The 25,732-nt window shown below is 39.2% G+C and overlaps 1 protein-coding gene across 4 annotated transcripts in view; it reads right to left on the bottom strand.

Moving 5' to 3' along the window:
* CDKAL1 (CDK5 regulatory subunit associated protein 1 like 1) overlaps window positions 1–9,996 on the bottom strand; it is a 576,202-nt gene extending 566,206 nt beyond the window's left edge. For 2 of the 4 annotated variants that reach the window (XM_065912374.1, XM_065912378.1), the window contains exons 1-4: window positions 9,927–9,996; window positions 9,062–9,105; window positions 1,322–1,512; window positions 12–124 (exon numbers count right to left, since the gene is read on the bottom strand). In XM_065912374.1, coding sequence (XP_065768446.1) covers window positions 12–124; window positions 1,322–1,491 — 283 coding nt within the window. In that variant the 5' untranslated portion in view covers window positions 1,492–1,512; window positions 9,062–9,105; window positions 9,927–9,996. Of the gene's footprint in view, window positions 1–11; window positions 125–1,321; window positions 1,513–9,061; window positions 9,120–9,926 lie in introns of all 4 variants that reach the window. The other 2 variants (XM_065912376.1, XM_065912377.1) reach the window with 2 other exon arrangements.
* Window positions 9,997–25,732: the final 15,736 nt, after the last annotated feature.

The raw sequence follows: 25,732 nt of genomic DNA on the forward strand, positions 1-25,732 counted from the left end.
GATCTCATTACCTGTAATTTTATATCCATAAGCAGCCAGTTGTCCAGCCATGTATTCTCCATCGGAATTATTATGAGAACAACCCCAAGTTCGTATCCAAATTTTCTGTATGCCTGGAATAGTGCTGTTAATCAATTTTAAAAAATAAGACTCATTAAGGGATTTTTTAAAATAAAAAGCACTAGTTAATTTATAGGCATATTATGCAAAAACACTCACTGCATTCTATTCATAAGTTATTCATTAAAAGTACCAACTTAATACATAATCTGCTGTTACACCAAAAGTCTAAAATCAAAATAAAATAACAGTATAAAATTCTAAGACTCTCTTTCTATGTGAAGAATATCTTTTCTCTAAGTTGTATTTTAAGTTCAATACTACTAAACACTACCAGTAAGTTCAACTCCTGGAAAGGTACAAACAACAATAGCACAGAAAATGGTTCTAGCAGCAACAGCAAATAAAGAAAACCTAAACACATCTAAAGACTACTGTATACTAAACACAATCTTTATAACTTAGATATAAATAATTGAATCAAAATGAAAATCTGTCACCCTATAGCACTATTAATAATAAAAGTATTCCACACATAGAGTTCTAAAAAATGTAATTTTTAGAAAGGGAATAAAAGGACTTTCAACTTGGATTGCCCTAAATAATTAACAACTAAGTAGACATCACATTTAATGATATGTTCAAGACAAATTTAATAAATTTCAGGTATTAAAATAAGTAAATTTAAATTCATTGACTTTATGACTCTGTTCCAAATAACCAAATTTATTAAAATGTTCAAGTTTACTAGATATACAAATATAAGCATATTAAAACTATATAACTGCCTAATCCTTTCTGGCTAGGTTGCATTAGAATTTCACTAGACACCTAATAGTCCAAACAGCACAAGAATTTGTGTCCAAAGCCTTTAGTTAATTCATAAGTACTTTAAATGTGCTAAGAAAAACCACATGCCCAAACCACCACTATCTCGTAAGAATCACAAATTCCAATAAAAATATTAATGCGGAAGTAACAAGAACATACCAACCACAGTGATATCAAAGAGATCTGGCCAGAGGAGGGTGGGAAGCAGGGAGATCTATCTTTGGGCCAAATACTGCCCTAGGCCACTATGCAATTCCACACCTTTAATTAATGACTTTGCTAAATATAACCATTCAAATTTTTAAAAACCCTACATATTTCCTTTCAAAATTTCAAAGATTCTTTTAAAAGATACATTATGTATTTCACATACAGTAGTGACAGCCTCTCCCATGGAATGATGCTGAATATAATTTCAAAAAAAGCTTACCTATCACTTGGTGGACTGTTTTCCTCTTGCAAATATTTTTGGGTATTTCGCCTTCGCACCTTTGGAACAACGTGCTTTCTCGAAAAATGCCTATCTTGTGGCTTTGAATCTTCTTGTGACACAATATCTTCTATGTCATCCAGGAATGTATCACAGGATGCAGAAGGCATCTTCTCTATCGTATAAACAAGCTATAAATGATACAGGCATGAGTCCTCAGAACATCTGTTTAACATAGCACCTATGAAATATTCTTGCCAAACTTGAATCTAATAAAGCCTTTAGATTTTTACTTCAACTTTACAGAAAATACAAGAGATACTGAAAAACAAGAAACATCGGATAAATCAGACAAATCTTACTGAGTGGGACATAAAGCACATGGAAAGAGATTTAACGTTATCAGCAATCAAAGAGATACAAACTAAACCACAATGAGATATCACTACAAACCTGTAACACACCACAGCACGCATACCACCTGTCAATTACAGGCGTCCTCCCTCCCCAGGCGCAGCAACGGCGCACGTGACCCACACCTGCCAGAGTAACTCACCCTGAGCCTTAAAGACCGGCTCAGGGTTGGACGTAACACGCCCAGTCAGTCACAATCATCACGAGGACTTCCATGCCAGTGCTAACTTCTCTTTCACTGAAGAGGCTCAGTTAGGAGGATGTCAGCTTGAGGCTACTGGGGGGCCATCCTGCCTGCCACAAAGCAGAAGCATAGCCAAGGCAGGAAGTCTCATAAGAGCTGGAGAGATAAGACACTTGAGCAGCTGGATCCAACCATTGCCTGAAACCAGACATAGCCCTGCTCTGCCCATTCATGTGAGCTCAGGAATCCCCCGAGGCTTAAATTCACTTGAGGTGGGCTTTCTGCTCTTGCCAACAAGAGCCCTGGCTGACTCAGCACACTAGGGAAGGTGAGATGAACTAAGTTTCTTCCAAACTGGTTCTATGAGCCAGCAGTGAAAAACTAGTTCTGTGGTCAAATAAATTGGGAAAATTCTGCCTCTCAGACTCCCAGGATGTGTGTGCATGCATGTATGTATATGCTATGAGAGCAAGACTGGGAAGAACTACAGTAAAGAAACAAACTCATTTATCTTAGAAAGTTTCTGAAGATTAATTTCTCATGGATTGCCTCTTCATGAGGCTGTAGATGGTACTGAAAACAGGAGGCCTGAGTGAAGACCACCCTTAGATCCCCTCCTACATTCCGAAGACAGAAGACTGCATTCTCTAACAGGAAATGGTTCTTTGCCCACATACCAACCTGTTACTAGGAACTACCCACCCTCTAAGAACCACCCCTCTACTCTAATCTGCTTGAGCACAGAATTCTAGCCATGCTCCTCCCTACCTAATCACTAACTGTATACGGGTAGTGTTATTTCTCCCATTTAAAAAAAACAAAAACCTTATCGTGGCCTCATTTCCTCTACCTACTGTCTCCACCACATTTCTATCCTTTAAAACTCCTTGCAAGAACTGTCTTGTTTCCCCCTCCCATCTCTCATATGCCAGGCTTTCACCCCCACCACCCCAAAATTGCCGACCTGATTCAGGCACTCACAAGGAGTATGGAACAGTCAGCTCTCAGCCATCTCACGTGACCCTACCGGCGGCACGTGACACTACTGACCCTTCATTCCCTCAAGGTATCTCCTTCCCTGGCTTTTGGGGTCCCGCACGCTGAGTTCTCCTCCTACTGCATTAGCCCCTCCCCAAGTCTCCATGGCCCGTTCCTCATCTCTCCAACTTCTCAAGGTCAGAACACTCCCAGGGCTCCGTTACAGGCGCACCCTAGGTGATCTCATCCAGCCTTGTGGCCTTGAAATAGGAACTATATGCTTATATAACCAGTCCCAAGCCTCCCTTGAACTTCAGACTCAGATGTCCATCCAACTGCCTACTCAACACCCTGCTTGAATGGCTAAGAGTTACTTCAAACTTAAAATCAAGAACAGAACTCCTGATTCTCACCCCACCTGCAGCCAGGAGGAACACACAGATCCTCCCACGACTTTCTCCATCTCACTGAAAGGCAATACCAACCTTCTAACCTCTCAGGCCCAAAATCCTGGCATCATCCCCGACTCCTCTTTCCTCCACCCAAAGTCCAATACATCAGCAAAATCCCATTGGCCTGAGCTTCCAAATATACTCAGAATCTAACCATTTCTGACCATACCCACTGTTACATTCTTGGTCCCAACATTGACTCTTGCCTGGATTACTGTCATAGCCACCTTGCTTCTACCCTCAATTCCCAAAGGAATCTTGTTGCACATAAGCCAGGGAATCCCTCTAAAACCTAAGTTCATCTCAGGTTTCTGATCAAAACCTTCCACTGGTATTCCATCTCAGAGTAAAAAGCCCAGAGTTAAAACTGCTACTAAGTTCTACAAGGACAAGGGGCTTCCCTGGTGGGCCAGTGGTAAAGATCCAGAATCCACCTGCCAACACAGGAGACACGAGTTCGATCCCTTCTTGTCCAAAAAGATCCCACAAGATTGCCACGGAGCAACCAAGTCCATGTGCCACAAATACTGATACTGTGCTCCAGAGCCGCGGAGCCGCAACTACTGACGCCCGTCCACCCTAGAGCCCATTCTCTGTAACGAGAGAAGCCACAGCAGTGAGAAGCCCGTGCACTGTAACAAAGAGTAAGCCCCACTCTCTGCAACTAGAGAAAATTCCATGGAGCAACAAAGACCCATCACAGCCAAAAATAAATAAAATTATATTTTTAAAAAATTCTACAAGGACATAATCAGCTTCCTGCCTCAGAAAAGTGGAAGTGACAAGACACCACTCCCACTCTCCTGCCTCACTCTAAAACAGGAGGGAAGGCGGCAGGGCACAGCCGTGGAAAGAACGAATTAGCCACAGGACACACTGCTAAGAACCAACTAGGTCCGAGGTGTCAGGAGACTCAGCTCCCAGTGGGCCCTGGGCCTCACAGGCTCCCTGGACTCCCGGCACGGCAGCTCAGAGCTAACAAAGGCTGAAAGGCTGAACAGCAGCCCAGCTCCTGGAAATCCCCACCCCTTCCCCAGAATAAGTGGAATAATCCTCTTGCTCATTAGCCTATGAAATTAGAGGCTGGTGGTTGAGTCACTACGTCCTGTCCAACTCTTGTGACTCCATGGACTGTAGCCTGCCAGGTCCCTCTGTGCATGGGGTTTCCCAGGCAAGAATACTGGAGTGGGTTGCCATTTCCTTCTCCAGGGAATCTTCCCGACTCAGGAATCAAACACAGATCTCCTGCATTACAGGCAGATTCTTTACCAACTGAGCTGCAAGGGAAGCCCATGAAATTAGCCTATGAAATTACCCAGACATAAACACTAACCACACCGTATTTTGGGGCCTCTTACCTTCTGATAAGGCCCACATTCTGTGGAGTGTGTTTCTCTCTAAATAAACCCACTTCTTACCTATTACTATGTCTCTCACTGAATTCTTTTGATAAGAAGAACGTGAGCTTCTTAAGAGCCCTGAGACCAGGTATGTGTTACGAGCTAGTCGCTTGGTCGTGTCCGACTCTTTGCAACTCCATGGACTGTAGCCCACCAGGCTCCTCTGTCCATGGAACTCTTCAGGCCACAGTACTGGAGTTGGTTGCAATTCCCTTCTCCAGGGGATCTTCCCAACCCAGGGGTCAAACCTAGACTCCTGCATTGCAGACAGATTCTTTACCATCTGAGCCATTGGGGAAGCCCTGAGACCAGGTGCATGATCTCAATTAAGACTGGGTTCAAGTCCCAGTCTGGGTTCTGGCCGGGTCTGGGTCCCAGCCCGTGGATTCAAGTCCCATCTGAGATGCACAGTTTCAACTCCACTCAGACACATGGGCTTTCTGGCTAGTTCACACCCACCAGGCACACACTAATCTCAAGGTCTTGGTCATGCCTGGAATGCCTTCAAGCCCTTTGGAACTCTGTCCAAATGTCACCAGCGAGGTCTTTCTGAACAACCCCCAGCTCACCACGTACACACACCTCCTGTCCCCCTGTCCCCAGCCTTGCTTTTGTACCATAGCACTTCCCCACATGCTTAGATACTAAAAAGGAGCAAACCTACCACCCGAAAATGTCTCTTTGCCGTGTGGATTATTTTGAGCTGAAGACAAATCAAGGCCAGGAAGAAACTTTGACCCTCCTTCTAATTGCTAAAAGAATGTAAAGAAAGACATGTTTCAGGAAGGGATGCGATCCCCATAGATAACTATAGTATGAACTATGTGCACAGGTGGGGAGGAACCAGGCAAAGTCTGTTTGTTAAAACTGTTACCAAACATTTGCTTTTCCATCTCACGGCAGCTGCCTTCCTCCCCTTTGAGGTCCCAAACCACCACCCCCAAGATCTTTTGTCTTTAGCTGAAGACAATATTTAAGGTAAGAGTTTCAGCCATTTTGGCAAGTTACTCAGTTTCCCTGGGTCTGTCCCATGTATGTGAAAGTGTTATTTGCTCACTCATGTCCCATTCTTTGCAATCCCATGGACTATAGCCTACCAGGCTCCTCTGTCCATGGAGGAGAGGAGTAGGTATCTACTCATTCTTCTCCAAGCCAGAATACTGGAATGAGTAGCCATTCTCTTCTCTAGGGAATCTTCCCAACCAGGGATCAAACCCAGGTCTCCCACATTACAGGCAGATCCTTTACCCGCCTGAGGCACTAGGGAAGTTCATGTATACATGCCACATGCTACTAAACTTTTGTTTGATTTTCTCCTATTAATCTGTCAATTTAATTCTTAGACCAACCAGAAGAACTGAGAACTGTAGAGGAAAATTTCTTCCTCCATGACAGTATCTTCATCATCTTATTACTCTTTCTACTAGGATATATACTCTGGGGGTGGGGAGGTTTTTGAGTGTTTTGTTCACTGCTTTATCCCAAGTGGTGCCTACAACTACCTAGCGTACTGCAACTTCTCAAAAAAAAATTTTTTTAAGTGTCCACAACCCAGTCTACAAAATATGGTCCCTCTGCCACCTCCCACTCTGCCCCAACTGTAATAACCTTTCTGACATTCTCCAAGCAGACCAAGCTAGTTTCTGACTCAGGGCCTTCACACTTGCTCTTCCTCTGTATGGAATATCATCTCCAGATATTTGGATGGCTTGCTGCCTACTCCTTTACTCAAATAACACCTCCGTGGAGAGGGCTTTTCCTAATGACCTTATCTAAAATAACCACACACTGATCAGGCATCCCACACACTCTCACCAGCCTCTAACTCCACTTTATGCTTCATTTCCCTTCATCACACTTACCTGACTCCATGTATATAACTGCTTGTGTCTTTTCACTAGAGTGTAAGCTTCAGAACAGAGGTGACCTGTCTTTTTCACCACTATAACTACAACACTTGTAACAACACCTAGCACACAGCAAGTGCAGAATATTTGCTGAATGAAAGGATGAAGAAATCCTTGTTTAAACTGAATTTAGCTAGTCTTTCTATAACACAGAAGGAAATTCTTACACTAGATGGGAAAAGTCCAGAGGAGTTAGAAGATTTGTCCACTGACAGAGCTAGAATTGGACCCTCTCTCAACACCAAGATCTCCCCAGATGACTCCATTTCGTTGGCAAAGCACAAACAATGCAAGAGTCTGAGATGACCCTAAGGAAGAAAAACATTCCAGAAAAAAATGGGCAAAGGAAAAACTGGCAACAGACTTCAGCAAGTCAATAGCCATTAAGCATAGGAAAGAATGCTCAAACACACTAAGGGCATGAGCTTAAACAAGAAATTATTTTCCATCTACCCCACTGATGACAAAGACTGACAAAAACCCAACTGTTAGCTAAAAGCATGGTTGGACTGCCATACCCTTTCTGAAGGGCAATCTAGCAATACATATCAAACTTTAACACATATATATCCTTTAGCCCAGCAATTCTATTTCTAGAAATTCACTCTAGGGAGACGAAAGAGACAAATATAAAACGCAGAGGTTCTGAAACCTGGCCGCATATCATAAACACCTGAATAAACTCACCTATCACTATTAACAAACTTTTTACTTCCAACAAACCGGTAAAGCGAATTGTTAGCCTTCAGAAAATATTAAATAAGTGAATAATAATGAAAGTGTGAGAATAGAAGGAAAGTAAGATAGTAGTTAAGTGCTACAGAATGAATCATATAAAGTTCTCTCTTAAAGGTAGAGAAAATCAAGCTTGATAAAGAAAATAAAAACAGAAAGTGAAAAAGGAGACATGGAAAATGATGAAGAATAGATTGAGTACAGAATACTGGCTATTCACAGAGGTGATTTATTAGGAGAGGTATTATAACAGCAAATACCGAGTCCCCATTTTGAATTAGAATCTCCAGAGTAGAATTTAAGGGTGGGTATGTAAAACCTGTCCAGGTGATTCCACTATACATCCCACTAAGAACCACTGTTCTACAAAGGTTCTCAGCTGATGTTCATTATAGTCACCTGAGGAGCTATAGAAAATTATCAACAACAAAATTATCAACTAGGGCCTTGCTCTAGTTGTATCAATCTCTAGAACTCAGCCTAGCCATCAATATTTTTTAAAACTTTCCAGGAAGTCTCATGTGCTGCCACAGTTGGGAAGCAAAGTTCTACACCGGTAGTTTTTATAGTATGGTTCCCACACCAGCACAATTAAATGTCACTAGAGAACTTCCTAGAAATGAAGTCTTGGTCCCCCTCCAAACCAAGTGAATCAGATACCTGGAGTAAAGCTCAGCAGTCTTTAACAAACCCTCCAGGTGATTTTGACATGCACTTAAAGTTTGAAAATAATTGTTCTGGAGTTATTGTTTGTTTTTTCAAAAAAATCATCTAGAATGCCTGTCAAAAACACATCACCTAGTCAACTGATTTTCTAAAAGGGCACCAAGAATATTCAGTGAGGAAGAGTATGCTTTCAAAAAATGGTGTTGGAACAACTTGATGGCTACATGCAAAGAATAAAGCTGGATTCCAACTTCACATCATGAACAAAATTTAAATTGATTACAGACCTAAATTTAAGAAATACTATAAAACCCTTACAAGAATCATAGGTATACGTTTTTATGACATCTTTCTTATGACACCAAAAGAAAAGCAACAAAGGAAAAAAGACTGGACTTAAAACTTTCATGCTTCAAAGAACACCATCAAGAAGGTACATATTTGCAAATATGTATCTTCTCCAAAGAAGATATACAAAGGGCCAGTAACAAGAGATGTCAACATCATTAGCTATCAAGGAAATACAAATCAAAACCACAAGACACTTCTCACACACTAGGATGGCTAAAATAAAAAAGAATAGTGTTGCTGAAGAAGTAGATTAGATCAACCGGAGAGGAAAAAGAATAGAATTTCTTCTAATTGGAAAAGGTGATGGACCAAGCCTTAAGGAACTCCAAATTTACCTACCAAACAGAAGAGAAACCTCCTATAATGGAGATCAAGAAGCAGTCACCAAAGGACAAAAATCAGTGGGTCACAGAAGGCAAATGAAGACAGGATGTCAAACAGGTGGACATGATCAGTGCTGCTTGTAATGCAAGTGATGAAAGCTTGAGTAAAATGAGTGAAAACGTTCCTTGGATTTAGTGATATGGAGATCTTGGCGTTTCCATATAATGAAGGCGACAAAATCACTAAGAAATTAAAATTAAGCTATCTCTTTGCATGTTACATTGGGTAAATACCACTCCCAACATAAAAGTTTTAAAATAAACGAGTACCTTGATTATTTGCAATTAGCCTCGAATCGTCTTGAAAGATGAGTCTGGAAAATAAAAACTGTTTAGAAAAAAAAGTTCGCAACAAGTTTACAAAACCACAGTAAGGCCTCTAAAGCTACCTTAAAGGAATTAAATTCTATAAAAGGCTGTTTTATACAGCAAGGTTAACGGTGTTCCGTACTACTCCCAATTTCTTACTGATTAGGACAGGTATGTTGACATTTGCCACATTTGCTATGACTGAGATACAGCATATGGCCTTAGTTATAAATACTATCCGGCACTAGACTACGTCTGCATGATCCAGTAAAACAGAGCAAAGAAGTGGGTGTTCGTATCACCCGACACCCGAAAGACACGTGTCGTCCCGAGATTCAGAGACAGGTTTCACCAGCAAACACGAAAGAAAAGTGAAAAATCAAGACACCTACTCTTCAAACTAACTTCAGTTTAAATTTTTATTGAGATGCAGCCTTGTGAAAGCATGGTAACTGTAAAAAGCCTTATCCCGTCCCACGAACTCACTAACGCAGAAAGTGGGAGAACGGAGGAAATTAAATTTGACAGTAAGCAACGAGATCTCTTAAGTACTCCTAACAGTCCTGCAGCACCTACGGCCAACGTCGCAGTCCTCACTTCAGGCAACGCTATCTGCTTCCCAATGCTCCCAACCCAGCTGGTAAGTTTCCTTTCAATTTCGAAACAAACCAGAGAACGGCCACGAGAAGGACTGAAACTGGGGGAACACGGCTCTGCCGTAAAAGGAGCTCTGGCCAAACTCTGCCCCACACTGATCCACCCGCCACCCGCCACCCTTACCCAGCAGTCGGGAAATAACAAGCCAACCAAAAGTAACAGAACCTACACGCCACTCTCCGGAAACTGCAGAGACTTTAGCTGGAGCTCGCCATGACACGTACGTTCCGCCACGTTTATATACGCATGCTCGCAGACGGCGGCCCGGAGAGGTCAAACTACATCGGCGCCGAACGTGCGCGTTCAGGTTTAACCGAATACACTTAACAGTTCCTTTGACGGCAACAGGGAGAAGACGATCTTCAAGACATCGAGTTCTTTAGAATCGTTTGATAGCTAACCTCCCCGAGCTCTTCCCTGCAGAAGGAAACGGCAGCCCACTCCAACATTCTTGCCTGGGGAATTCCATGGACAGAGAAGCCTGGCGTGCTACATACAGTCTATGAGGTTGCAGAGGGGGACACGACTGAGCCACTGAGCATGCAAACGGGCCTGAGCTCTTACTGCTGTGGGACAGTGTTCAACACTTTATATAAACATTATCTCCCCATTTATTCATTGTTATTTTACAGAAGAGGAAGCTAGGAGCTTAATTACTTGTCCAAAAATAACTGTGCTAGTAGTGACTGTCCTCCATACCCAATCCAATTCTGCCGGACACCCAAAGAACCTGTTCTTTTCATTACATTTTCCCAGCTTCCTCAGCCTTTTGTGATAAGAGGTTGTGTTAACGAACATGGAAAAGGGTAAAGAAAGAACAGCGGCATTAAACTTAATATAGATCGTTTAACACCAAGCAAGGGTTTTTGTTGGTTTTTGTTTTTGTTTTTTAATGGTCAGAAGATAGTTTAGGAGTAGAAGTTTAGAGTAGAAAGAGAATTTTAATAAGGGGTATATACAGATTCTGACCTGGTTACCTTTTACATGAGTTATTTCACCTTATTCTTTACTCTAGACATCGATCGTATTTGACCTTGTTTACCAGAAAAGCATCTCCACTATAGAAGACAGTAGGCCACAAACAGGAATCCAGATTTATGCCTGACTCTGTGTTTCACACTGATTTGGGGTTATTGGGGTTATTGGGGTTATATTTGTTTTGTAGATACATTTCCTAGTGCAACTCCCTCCAGTTAAAATGCCATACTTTGTTCATCCTTATCTATAAAAAAATTCTAAATTGTGACGTAAGATTCATGGCAGTCTTTACCCAAATGAATTAGAATTGTGTGTTACATTGCCCCACCTCTTTCTGTAGACCAAAAGTAGGCCCTGGTTCTTCTTCTTCTTGGTGGTAATCCCACTGCCTAATACATAATCTTGCACTTAATAACCTCCCAATAAACATATGTGAGGTGAAGAAATGAGTGCACCCCTTCTCTACAAGATCTGATTTAAGTTCAATCAAAGAAAGTGTATGGAGTGCATGCCATGTGACCTCAAGCAAGATGATGCTGGATGCTAGGGTTAGAAAGGAAAAACGACAACTCCCTACCACTCTTTGAGGCTACTTCAAGGATATAGCTTCAGTAGAGAAGAGCAGTCCCTATGGAAGATGGATGCAAGGGGCCTGTGGGCGCAACAGGGAGGTTCCTTCTCTTGCATGAGGAAATCAGTACTTCCCCCTGGGGTGCCGTGAGGATATTCCAGACTCAGAAGACAGTGAGGGCAAATACATGGGGGCCTAAAACTATAAACTGTTATAAAAGCAAAAAGAGTAAAGTTGGGTGAGAGCAGAAAAGGCTGAGATGGAAGGTGCAGGGACCAGATTAAGGTGAGCTTTGTTTGCTAAAATTAAGACATTAGACTTAATCCTGGTTGTATTGGGTAGCATGAAAGTACCTGAGCAGGAAGCTGGGTTTGAAGACATTTCAAACATGAACAAACAGCAAAAAGCCTAAATGAAATTGTTGGCTGTGAGCAATGGGAAAATAAAATGAGAAGACAGAAGAGATATTGAGAAGGTAAAATGAGCAAGGCTTAGAGATTGATAGGTGTAAAAGAGAGGATACAAGGATGTTTCCAAGTTTGGGAATAAAGCAGCTGACACTAGCACTTCTTTGGTGAAATCTGTCTCTTTAAGGCACTCAATCTGAATAATTTGAAAAGCCAGTGACACTACTTCTAGGAATTTCACTTATGGAAATGCTCACGGTTACACAAAATGACATATGTGCCAAATTAGTCTTTGAAAGATTGCTCTCAAAAGCAAAAGACTGAAAACTCTCTGGCTTCTCAGTAGGGAATAGGTTAAATATCTTTATGGTATCTATACAGTTCTTGAAAAAGAACAAGGTTATTTTTAATGCACTATCTATTCTTTTTTAAATTTATTTTTAATTGAAGGATAATTTCTTTATGCACTATTCTTAAGTGGAAAAAGAGTGTGTGACTATAGCTATAACTACAGTTTTATACATGTATAAAATCTCTAGTAGGATGTATAAATAATTGGTAATATAATCATGTCTCTAGGAAAAGATACTGAGTGGCTAAAGGAAGATTTGCTTTTCCCTGTATGTCATTTTGAACCTTTCATTTTTGGACCATGCAGATGTATTATTTATTCAAAAAGTAAATGGATATATTTTATAAATAAAATTAAAATGACATTTGATGATTTATTATTTACTGGTTTATCTGTTTACACTGTATTTTTTTCTTATGAACATTTAAATTTCAAATCTTTTTATTATGTTAAGAGGTACATAACATAAAATTTACCATTTTAACCATTTTTAACTATACAGCTCAGTAAGTAGCATTCAGTACCTTCACATTTTTAGACAACCATTTATCTCCAGAACTGTTTCATCTTCCCATACTGAGACTCTCTACCTATTAAACAATAGCCCCCTAATCCCCATTTTTCCCAAACCCTGACGGCAACCATCCTATAGAATTTGTTTGTATGAATCTGACTACTATAGTTTCCTCATATAAGTGGAACCATGCAATATTTGTCCTTTTGTAACTGGCTTATTTCACTTAGTATAATGTCTTCAAGGTTTATCCATGTGGCAGCATGTCAGAATGTCCTTTCATTTTAAGGGTAAATAATATTCCATTTATGTATATAGCACATTTTGTTTATAAATTTAAATATTCATGCTTTGTTTCTCAAATTAGTTTTTAAACTTGCTAAGAATAGACACTCCATATTGTTATTGTTTTTCCAGCCAACAATATAATATTAAAATATTATATTTTTAATGCTTTATAAATGATTGGTGGTAGACAAACCAGTTGGTGTACAAAAAGATACATTTAAACATGCAACTGAGCCTATAATATAATTGTAAAAGCTAACATATTTTGAGAATTTACACATGCCAGTTACCACCCTAAGTCCTTTATGTAAATTATCAAATGTATTATTTACAATGACTCTATAAGTAATCCTATAAATTAGGAGTACTAGTATTAGTCTCATTATCCCCTTTTTACAGAGAAAACTGAAGGTTAGGCAGTCTGACTTTAGGTTTTTGTGCTTGTTTCAACTCTATATAAATAACTCAGAAGAAAGAAACTGTATACTTTCATTTAAAATGCAAAATTTCAAATAAAGAAAATCACTGGAGAAAAAAGGAAAAGAATGAAAAGGGAAATATGGAGTAAAATTATAAACCTTCAGAGTAATTAACTCAATCTTTTAATGTTATTCTTCACAGTGAAAATTGAAGAGAAAATGTGGGCAATAATGAAGTTAGAGAATTCTTAATATCTCAGCCACTAACGAAGAAAGAAAGAATAAAATATGAAAGTTATAAAAATTTAGAAGTCATATTTAACATTTAGTTTATGATTTGAGCAATTAACTGGCATACTTATAAATTTGCTCCAATCAGTATCTCTTTATGATAAATCATGCATTTAATTCACTCTTTAAAAATGATAATAAATATATATGAAATTTTCTGTGTATAATATTAGATAAGTTTAGTAGAATGAAATTTAAAATGAATTAATCTATTTATATATATGTTCTCAATTTTTAAGGTTCAGAAGGTCAACATGTATTATGCAAATATATTGTTACATATGCTACCTTCCCACCATAGTTAGTTAGTAGAAAGCCAACTATGATTTCTCAACTACAGAAGAATGAGGGGACACATGAAAATTAATTCTAGACCCAGGGATTTTGATTGGGTTTGATAAATTGTTAGGTAAATTTCCCAGCTGAATGCCATACAAGTAAAGCAGTTTTTTAGTAAGAGTTTCAGGTGTTTGTTTTCATAAAGGATAAAAAATAAGGATATTATCACTATAGTCTAAATATGAAACCAAGAAGATGATGATAGCAGAAACAGAGAATTAAGAAAGGATACAAGAATATTCAAAAGAACATTCATTCCAAATGGGTGAATGTTTCAATGTAGAGTATAAAAAAAGGACACTGGTGTCCTTAAATAAATTGAAAGAGTGAGTGAGTGAAAGTTGCTCAGTTGTGTCTGACTCTGCGACCACAATGACTGTAGCCTGCCAGGATCCTCTATCCAGGGAATTCTCTAGGCCAGAATACTGGAGTGTGCAGCCATTCCCTTCTCCAGGAAATCTTCCCAACCCAGGGATCGAACCCAGGTCTCCTGCATTGCAGGCGGATTCTTTATCATCTGAGACACCTCATGTTACAAACATGATGTGAAATAAATTAACCTGCTATTGTCTTTGGGCTAATGATGAATTTTCTCAGTGTAATCTAACCACTAGGGGTCAGAGTGCTATACTTCTAGTATCAGCTATCCTGTTCTATCAATTTACACAAATTGGTTTAGCTCAATTTTATAATTAATCTTATCTTTCCCTTCTTCCACTCTCACTGTGGGTGGTTGGGGGCTGTTCTTATGGCCCAGGTCAGAGTGATAAGATCACCACATTGCCTTGCCCCAGGGCAGGTAACCCATGCCAAGCCAGAGAGGATTCTGGGCTCTCAGTCAGAGGGAGAATCTATGGCTGGAACTTCCAGGGCCACCACGTGGACAACACCTGCCTGAGACCTGGGCTATTTCAGAGGAAAGTAGAGCTGAGTGATGTAGGAAGACATCAAGAAGTTCTAAAGACAGCTGTAAGCCCCCTGCTTCCACATGCCTGGAGCTAGGTTTACTTCTGAGTTCTTCAGTTTTGTGAACAAATAAATTCCCCTTTTCATCCCTAAAACTACTTTGAGCAGATGTCTTTCAACTGCAACCAAAAGAGTCCTGGCTAATCTTTTTTTTTTTTCCCCCTGGCTTCCCTGGTGGCTTAGATGGTAAAGAATCTACCTGCAATGCAGGCTACCCAGGTTTGATCCCTGGGTCAGGAAGATCCTCTTGAGAAGGGAATGGTAACCCATTCCAGTATTCTTGCCTGGAAAATCCCATGGACAGAGGAGCCTGGACAATCCTTGGGGTTGCAAACAGTCAGACATGACTGAGCAACTAACACATTCATAATCTTATTTTTACATATTCTCTTAGCTTTTAAACAATTGATATTGGTTGTCTAACTCCCTGATTGGAGGAGAGACATATGATATTTTCTCTATCCTTCTCTGTCCTTTCTCTATCCTTCAGTAATATATGACTCAAATAACAAATTTATTGAGCTATATAATAATATATTTATTGAGTATATACAGTACACCAAAAACTGTTTTAACACTCAGGGGAAATAGTACAGACCAATATCTCATCCCTCTTCAGAGTCTATATGACAGCAGGTAAGAGACAGACAATACATAATAAATATGATATAAATTAAAATTATATAGTATGTTCAGAGGTGATAAAATAACCTCAAAATTGCTGCAGATTAAGGAGAACCAAGAGTGAGCACTGCAGTTTTTAAAGATGGACTTGCAATTTTTAAGCCTACATTGGTCGGGTTGTTGAGAAAAAGACCTTTAGGCAAAGACTTCAAAAAGATAAGGAGGTTAGCAAAAAAATGTGTGTGAAAGAGCATTCAAATAAAAGGTACCAGGCAGGGGAAAGTCTCTAAGGAAAGAGCACACCTGTCATGTTCAAAAGATAGCAGGGTCCGTCAACAGATGAATGGATAAAGAGGATGTGATACCCACTCAGGCATAAAAAAGAATGAAGTTTTGCCACTTCCAACAACATGGATAAACTTGAAGAGTATTATGCTTGGTGAAATAAGTCACACAGAGAAAGACAAATACTGTACATTATCACCTACATATGAAATCTAAAAAATAAAACAAATGAGCAAATATAAAGAAACAGAGACGGATATAGAGAACAAACTAGTGGTTACCAGTGGGAGAGGGAAGTGGGGGGACAAGACAGGATTAGGGGATTAAGAGGTGTAAACTGTTATGTATAAAATAAATAAGCTTCAAAGATATATTGTACAACACAAGGAATATAACCAATATTTTATAATAACTATAAACAGTATGACCTTGAAAGACTGTAAATTGAAATTTTTCTATGTTGTACACTTATAGCTTACACAGTACTGTAAGTCAACTATACTTCAATAAAAATAAATAAATAAACAATTTTTTTGAAAAGAGATGGAAGATAAGCGTGGTTGGAACAGAGTAAGTAATGAGATGTCAGAGATTGAACAAAACCAAACTACAAGTGTCTTCAGACCCTTGACTTTTCAAGAAACGGGAGACTTTTAGAGAGTTCCAAGAGGAAGGGCAGATGAAGAAGTTTGGTTAGAAAGCTGTTGAAATAACCCAGGGAGTCACTGATGGAATCCTGGACTAAGGGGGCATGAGTAGGGGGGTGATAAAAAGTGGTTAGATTCTGGACATATTTGAGGACACAGTCCTTAGAATTTCCTGTGGATTGATTTAGGGTATCAGGAGAAAAAATAAATAAAGGATGATGACTTCCAAGTCTGGGGCCTAGACTACAAGAACAATGAAATTGCTATCAATGGAAATGGAACACACTGCTGAAGGGGGAGATCAGGAACTTAGGGTATTTTTGAATCTGCTTACTTTTTTTAATTCTGAAAAAATTTTAGATTTTTAAAGTTGTAAAATTATTATAATTATTTCATGTATAACCTTCACCTAGCTTCCCCAGAGGATAGCATTTTGTATAACCAAAGTATAATCCCTGGTGGCTCAGACTATAAGCAATCTGCCTGTAATGCAGGAGACCCCGGGTTGATTCCTGGGTTGGGAAGATCCCCTGGAGAAGGGAATGGCAACCCACTCCAGTATTCTTGCCTGGAGAATTCCATGAACAGAGAAGCCTGACGAGTCATAGTCAGTGGGATCGCAAAGTGTCTGATACAACTGAGCAACTAACACATACCCACACAAAGTATAATTAACAACACCAGGAAATTAACATTGATACAATACCATTAACATTATATGATATCCAGCCTAGGGCAGTTCTTCATTCTCCCTTTGTCTTTGGTGACTTTGACACTTTTGAAGAATATGGATCAGCTGTTTTGTAAAATGTCCCTCAATGTGAGCTGGTCTGATGTTTGCTGATGACCAAATTCAGGTTACAAATTTTTGGCAACACTCTCCAGCAGTGATGCTGTGCCCCTCTCAGTCCATCATATCAAGGAGGTACTTGATATTGATAGGTCTCACTTACCAGTGATGTACTTTGAACATGGCTTCTGCAATGTAAGGTTACTGTATTTCCCATTGTTATTAGTAAGTGTCTTGTGGGAAGATACTTTAAGAGTATATAAATATTCTGTTTCCCACTGTGTATTTGCCTCCGTTTTAGTATCCTTGAATGATCTAGGAATGTAGACAACAGCTATTATTATGCTGTTTGACAAAGGTCATTTTCCATTTCCATTATTCCTTCTAGTTTTACTATTAAATGGGCTGTCCCTTCTCATTTCTCTATTCAATTATTTATATTAGTATGGCTTCACAGATACTTACTTTATTTTCTGGTTTATAATCCACTACCAAAATTAATTTGATGCTCATGTTATTCCAGGTTTGACCATGGGCCTTCAGGTTAGCTTCTGTGCTCTTTTGACACATCCGCATTGTTTTTTCTTTTATGGCCGTGTTGAGCAGCCTGTGGGATCTTTGTTCCCTCACCAGGAATTGAACCCCTGCCCTTGACAGCGAGAGCACAGAGTCCTAACCTCTTGACTGCCAGATAATTACTCCTTCCCCCCCTCCCCCCGCACCTCATTTTCTGGCAGCACAACATGCCCGAGGCTCATCTTGCACTTGCTCTGTCCTATGCCTGGAACCGCCAGTTCTCCAAGGAGTTGTGGTTCCTTTCAGGGGGAAATGGTATTTAGAAACTAGATGTGAGCTCACTGCTATTGGGTGCATTCACTGCTATCAAGTGGCATTGCTTCTGGAGCTCAGTTTTAAAACTATTTAGCTTGTGATGCCTACTAGACATCCAATTGGGTTGTTAACTTGGCAGTTAGAATCGTGATTCTGAGGTTTGGGTGAGAAATTTAGATGATATTTAAGCCAAAATATTAAAGGAGATTAGAATTGACATAAGAAGTGAAGAGGATCAAAGACTGAGACACCTGGGGCACTCCAATACTAAGATAAGAGGAAAGAAGAACCAGCAAAGAAAACTGATAAGGAGTAACCAGTGAGGTAGGAAGAAAATTAGGAGGGTTGCATCCCAGAAGTCAAATGATAACAGTATATTATGGAGCAGTGAGTAATCAGCTGTGTCCAATTATGTGGACAGGTCAAGTAAGAGGAAGCCTGAGAAAAAGTTACTGCATTGAGCAACTTGGAAGGGTAGTTTTGGTGGATGGGAGTGGGTAAAAGTTGAATGAAGTGGATTCAAGGGGGAAGAAGGGACGATAACTGGAGGTAGGACTTAAGAGACAACTTTGAAGTTTTACCACAAAGAGGAGCAAAGATCAGCCGGGTGCTCGTGAAGACCTACGGGGCAGGGGTGGGAGGGGTGGGAGGCTCAGGAAGGAGGGGACATATGTACACCTATGGCTAATTCATGTTGATGTATGGCAAAAATCAAACCAATAGTGTAAAGCAATTATCTTGCAATTATAATAAATAAATGTTAAATATAAATTTTTTAAAAGAGGAGCAAAGATACAGGACTATTAAAAGTGGAGAAAGTGGGTTCAAAAGGAGGGAAATTTTGTTAAGATAGGAAAAACAAGAGCATTATTATGTGTTAAATGAGAATAATCCTTTGGAGATGGGAAAATTCATGGTACTGTACAAAGAGGGAAAAAATACTGAAGTCATACTTCTGAGAAAGGACAGTGACGATTTTCTAAGCATTATATCATGGTATCTGAGATGTAAATATTCGGAGACTAAATAAAGGTTGTTCACCTAGTTTAAAAAAATCGAATACATTTGGCTGATGTTATTTTAAAAAGCATATTTAAAGAAATGTGACTTTTTAATTACTAGAACTTTCTGTGAAATAATAAGACCTTAGCAGTGATCATCAAGAGTCAACTAATATGTTATATTGGAGATGTATTTCACTGGAAAATAGCAGAATGTGATCATTGCCAGGAAAATGTAGAGACAGAAAATCCTTTTCTTTTTTTCTCCTTAACCATTAGATACTCATGGCTTGTGTGTGTGTGTGTTTGATGCATTCATTAAACGCTCTCTATTAGTCATATCTCTCACTGGCTTCTTTCCAAGTACTTTCTTACAAGTGATAAATCGGTAGGGGAAATTCAGAGATTTGCAATTCCACTGAGAGAAAATCTCTTTGAGAGTGAGTGGTGAGAATGATAAAGGCCGTGGAGGACAATACTAGTCAGAATCTCTATGCCAGAGAACAGAACAACTCTTACAACCCAACCCTATCAACACATAGCTGATACCATGAGAATTTATTCCCTGAAGTTACAGAGAAGTCAGGTTTAAACTGCAACAGCAGGGACTTTCCTGGTGGTCTAGTGGCTAGGTCTCTGTTTTCCCAACGCAGGGGGCTCAGGTTGGATCCCTGGTCAGGGAACTAGATCCTACATGCTGCAACTAAGACCCGTACAGCCAAATAAATAAAATAAGTAAATAAGCTGCAATAGTTAGGAGGGGAGGAAGTACAGTGTCCAGTTATGGTTAATTTGATCATTCTAAATTTCTCAAACACCCCCTTTAGTTTGTTGTCCATTCAACCAGAAAGTAAAAACAAAGATCAAAAGGAAAAGCAAGGAAAATGAAGGAAACAAGACATTTTGTCTTCTTTTTGTTGTATTCTTATATTTACCCACTTTAATTTCTCAATAAATGATTTGTAAGGAGGCAAAAAAGTCTGTTTAAAAAAAGGCACTCACTGAATAATTAAAGCATTTATTTTCAAAGGATATATTTATGTTATGTGTAAATATGGGCAAAATTCATATCCTAAATGAATTTGCTCAAAACAAAACTGTATTCCCTGAAGTTGACTTGTTTTGACAAAATTATGATGTATTATTAGACAAATGACATATAAGTTTATTTAGTTGATTGTTAATTATCTTGGCTAATGGAGGGAAACAATGATGTGGTTAATCCAAAATAATCTAAGGTCATTTATATTTGACTTTGAAAAAAGTGTTTGATATTTGGCAATGAATGTGGATATTTTTAACATGCTAAGATCTTTTTAAAAAACTTCAAATAAAGCAACAAAAACATACTGAGTAAAAACTTAGATCATAGCTTAGCCCTGTATATGAAAAAATTTCCAATAAACAGATGTACCAGGAAGTTTCTCAGCTTCATTATCTGTCATTTAGCAACTACATCAGATGGTCATTGTTCTTCTCTGTCCAGAAGAACCTACCCTAATTCTGTGTGGTTCAGGCAGCCATGGACTACTTTCAGCCTCTATTAGTGGGAAAGTGACTAAGACCAGTTAAATCAGAACACAGAATTCCTCCAACCACAGTACTGGATTTTACATATAACTGGGCAAGCCCCATCAGGATATCTTATCCTCCCTGGCCATAAGTTCATGGATGAGCACATGGTAACACAATACCTTAGTAACAAGAGTCCCCAGCTGCCATTTTTATAAAACATGACCATGGGACTTCCCTGGTGGTCCAGTGGTTAAGCATCTGCCTGTCAATGCAGGGGACATGGGTTCAATCCCAGGTCCAGGAAGATCCCACATGCTATGCAACAGCAAAGCCCATGCACCACAATTACTGAGGTCACATACCCTAGAGATCGTGCACCACAAGAGAAGACACCTCAATGACAAGCCTGCGTATCGCAACTAGAGAAAGCCCATGTGCAGCAACAAAGACCCAGTGCAAACAAAAATAAATAAATAATTTAAAAAACAAACAAACAAAAAAAAAAAACATGACCATGCCCTTCTGGCCCTAATAGATTAATCTAGAGTTGACCTCTGACCAAAATTGGCCCAATCAAAGGTCTTCCCCTTTGAAGTAAAAATTGAGACTAAGAGTCCAATATCAGTTTTGACATCTAGCAGAAGAGTTGTTTGTAAAGGAGAATCCATGTGACTATGGGAGATGAGAAAGCTGATCCAAAGAGAGAGAATGAAAGAAGAAAGAAGCATTCAGGCAGACAGAAACAGAGATAAAAATGAAGAGAGAAGTCCTGAGCGGGTGCAAATGGGAATATTCATGATAATTTCCTTTGAAGCTAGCTCCAGTTAACTTCTCGTTGTCAATAAAGAATCCTTACTGATTCTGCAGCCCCTGAATATAGTTGAATGAGTATATTGACAGAGAAGGCAGATGAACGTCTTGACCCAATGTTGGGGATCTGTAGGATAGATAGAGTAGAAGGACCAAGAAGAGAAGGAAATTCAAGGTACCAGTGAGAACAAAGCTGCAGTGATTGAAAATGAGAGTCAAATTGGAATGAGAACCCCAAATGGGATAAATCCAGCTGGAAGAAGGAAAAGAGCTGAGAGGCTACAGGACATGGTTAGATGAATCTGTTGCTTTGTGAGAGTCAGGAATCAAGAAGAAAAATGTGGTCTGAGAGAGCAAGGTCATAGGTGGAGGAGTCCCAAACCATAATAAAGTCCAGGATATGGTGAGGGGAGTGAGCTGTTGAAAGGAAGTAAGAGTTGTAGTAGAGACTAAGAAGCTCTGACAGTAAGAAATGGAATGTGTAATTTATGTGCAGAAGTGGCAGAAATTAGGTAGACAACGTGACCCAGGTGTCAAAACCCTGGTGTATATGTGTTTGCTAGAAACATAGGCAAGTGACAGACTCAAAATTATGCTGGAGATTTTAATTCTCCATTGTCAATATGAGAGAATGAGTGAATGGAGTATTATATAAAAGGTCCTGACATCTTCAAATACAGAATTAATTGATGTTTGTAATAAATTAAATGAGGTGCAGGAATTCTATTTATAGTGCATACATAATGTTCTCTAGGCCATCAGTTGTGATAAGAACAGAAATTAACAACAAAAATATTAAACAACAAAAAAAAAGCCTAGTTACATACAAAAAAATTTAATTCTCCTAAATAGTAGATTTATCAAGCAGAAAGAACACAATAAAAACTTATTTTAAAAAATAAAGTACTTCTCAAAAACTGTAAAAGGCAAGTAAATTCAATACGCTGGGAATTCCCTGGCAGTGCGGTGATTAGGACTCCATGCCTCCACTGTGGGGGCGGGGAGGGGGGAAGATGTGGGGGACCCAGATTTGAATCCTGATTGGGGAACTAAAATCCCACAAGCCATGCAATGTCACCAAAAAAAAAAAAAAAAAAAATTAAAAAAAGAGAAGATATCCCTCTAAATTATTTGGTTACTAATAATTAAATAAACATTAAGATCTTAGATAAAATTTTTAAACCTTGGGTGAAAAAATAATAAAAGCATGATAAAATAAATTAGAAATTAAAAACACATGACAAAATCAACAGCTAATTTTTCTAAAAGAGACTACTACAACAAGTGACAGATATAACGCAGTAAAGAGAAAAAACAATAATTAGAAGCTAGAACATAGACATGGCAAGCAAATAAAAAATAATATAAAACTATACATGAAAATAATTAGTATCAAAAGAATTTTTGTAGAAATCAGGAAATGTTCATAAACTTCATTTTTTCAAATACCAGAAAACCCTGAAAGCAACCCAATATCTTTCAACTACTAAATAGTTGAACTTTAGTACAGACGTTTAATGGAATATTATTCAGGAAGAGAAATGAATTCCTTAACACGTATAAATATTCTGCATGAAAAACACATAAATGGTTACATACTTACATGATTCTATTTCTATAACATTCTGGAGGTTAAACTATAAAAACAGACAACATCAACTGACAGGAATTGGGAATAAAGGAAAGCGTTACTGTAAACAGTGAGAGAACATATTAAGGTGTTAAAAAATGTTCAATATCTTAATAATGGTTGTTATATGATTCTGTGCATTTATCAAAATTCTTAGAATTGCACACCAAAAATGTTGAACTTTATTGTATGCATATTATACCTCAATAAAACTGGATTACCCTGATGCTGGGAAAGATTGAGGGCAGGAGGAGAAGGGGATGACAGAGGATGAGATGGTTGGATGGCATCACCGACTCAATGGACATGGGTTTGGGTAAACTCCGGGAGTTGGTGATGGACAGAGAGGCCTGACGTGCTGCGGTTCATGGGGTTGCAAAGAGTCAGACACGACTGAGCGACTGAACTGAACTGAACTGAAAACTGGATTTTTAAAAATTTTAATGGACAAAATATTGAAGAATAATTCTGAAAAGAATAGATTAAAAAAAGTGCTCTTGGGCTTCCCAGGTGGCGCTAGTGATAAAAGACCTGCCTGTCAATGCAGGAAACAAGAGATTCCCTGGGTGGGGAACATCCCCTGGAGGAGGGCATGGCAACCCACTTCAGTATTCTTGCCTGGAGAATCCCATGGACAGAGGAACTTGACAAGCTATAGTCCATAGGGTTACAAAGAGTCGGAATGACTGAAGAGACAGCATGCATGCACACGCAAAACAATGCTCTTATAAAAGAACATTCTATAGACTAAAATTAAAATGATATGTTAGTAGTATGAAAACAGAATTCCAGAGCAAAAGAAAAAATTAAAGAAAGCAGCTGTGTTTTGCTGTTGAATCTCTAAGCCGTGTCTGACTCTTTGCGACAATTTGGACTACAGCCCATCATGCTCCTCTGTCCATAGAATTCTCCAGGCAAGAATACCGGGAGTGGATTTCAATTTCCTTCTCCAGGGGGGTCTTACTGACCCAAGGATCAAAAGCTTGTCTCCTGCTTGGCAGGCAAATTCTTTAGCACTGAGCCACCTGGGAAGCCCAAAGAAACCAGACATAGACATAGACTTAACTATAGGTGATAGTTTACAACTATCTCTTCCTTTTCCTCTTTTCCTTCCCTTCCCTTGTTTTCCCTGCTTTGCTCTGCTCTGCCTGAACAATTTAGTGAAAAAGTCATTAGACTAGGAGAATGTAATGGGGTAGAACCACTCTGGAAAAGAACTTAGTAGTTTCTTTAAAAACTAAACATCAGATGATCTATAAATTGCATTTCTGGACATTGATTCCAAAGAAATGAAGACCCATGTTAACACAGAAACATGCTGCTGTCCACAGCAGCTTTATTTGTAATACCACACACTATTATTGGAAATAACTAACACATCCTTCAACAGGTAAATGGTTCCATGAACAATGGTATCTCCATACTATGGACACTACCTTCCAGGGATGACCCAGGATATCTGTATGGGACAGCACCTGTACCAACCTGGCGCAAAGTATCAGAACTCAGACCAAGTAAGAAGAGTATCTGCCAAGGGTGAGGGTGGGATTCCAAGGGTGAGAGGGTGTCTATGACAGGGGAAGAGGCATGGTGGCCACAATGGGAGATTAGCTGCATATAAGAGGATCAAGCAAATAATTTATTGAGGATAATGGGAGCCAAGTTTCTCACTAGCAAGAGAATGAGAAATATGAAAACAGACAAAATAAGGAGGAACACTGTGGTACTGGATTTAAATTAGAGATGTCAGTGTGAACTCATTTTTAACATAGAAGTAGATATAGAAGAAAATATAAACAGAACAGCATGTGTATATATGTGTGTATATACATTTTAGGTCTGTGGGGAATGATGTGTGTGTAAATACACATTAACCAGATTTTCTTAAGTAAAACTGGATGTTGAAATCTTTGAAAGGTTCATGCTTCAGGCAAAAAATAGATTTAGAGCCTCTAATAATTTCACCCACAACCAATTTCTCCCTCCATGTCTTGACTCTGTCATTCATTTTGACCTCATTTTCACTCTCAGACTCTGTCATTAGTTTCCAGGCCAATTTCCAGATTCAAATCCAGAAGAAAAGAAGAAAAAGTTACTTTTCACTAAATAATCCAAACACGAAAGTCTCATTGGAGACCGTCGGCTCTGACTGGGTATTGTGCCTCTCTCTGAAGAGTTGCTGTGGCATGGGGGCTGCAGTACAATGACTGAGTGGCACTCACCCCTGGATGCAAGTGTGGAACAAGCTCGTTCTAAACCACCTGCACTGGTGTGGGATAGGGGGCCTCCATAGAGGAAAATTGGAATGATGATCAAGTACTAGGTAGAAAAAAGGATTTTCACTAGTCATTTCATTCCTTTCAGCAACTCAACATTCCAACACACCCTTCTTTCCATATGCACACCTGAGAACATGTCCACACTTCTATACAGGAATACCATATGCAACCAAAACACAACCACTCCATTCTTAAGACAACTCAAAGTCCTGTCTAGTTGCTCCATAGAAATACATGTCTAAGTCCTCTAAGTGATTCCATATAATCTAGCAAAGTCCAAATTAAATGATAAAAATAACTCGTGTGCTTGTGCATGCGCACACACACACACACACCAACATATGCAATATTTATTAATGGTAATGAGAAACACAAGCTGCTCAGATGGTCGAATCAACTGGTCACCACCCTGTGGCAGCCATGGAAGTGCAACCAGCA

The sequence above is a fragment of the Muntiacus reevesi genome, chromosome 20 (genome assembly GCF_963930625.1).
Source record: "Muntiacus reevesi chromosome 20, mMunRee1.1, whole genome shotgun sequence".
In the NCBI taxonomy this organism is placed as follows: Eukaryota; Metazoa; Chordata; class Mammalia; order Artiodactyla; family Cervidae; genus Muntiacus; species Muntiacus reevesi.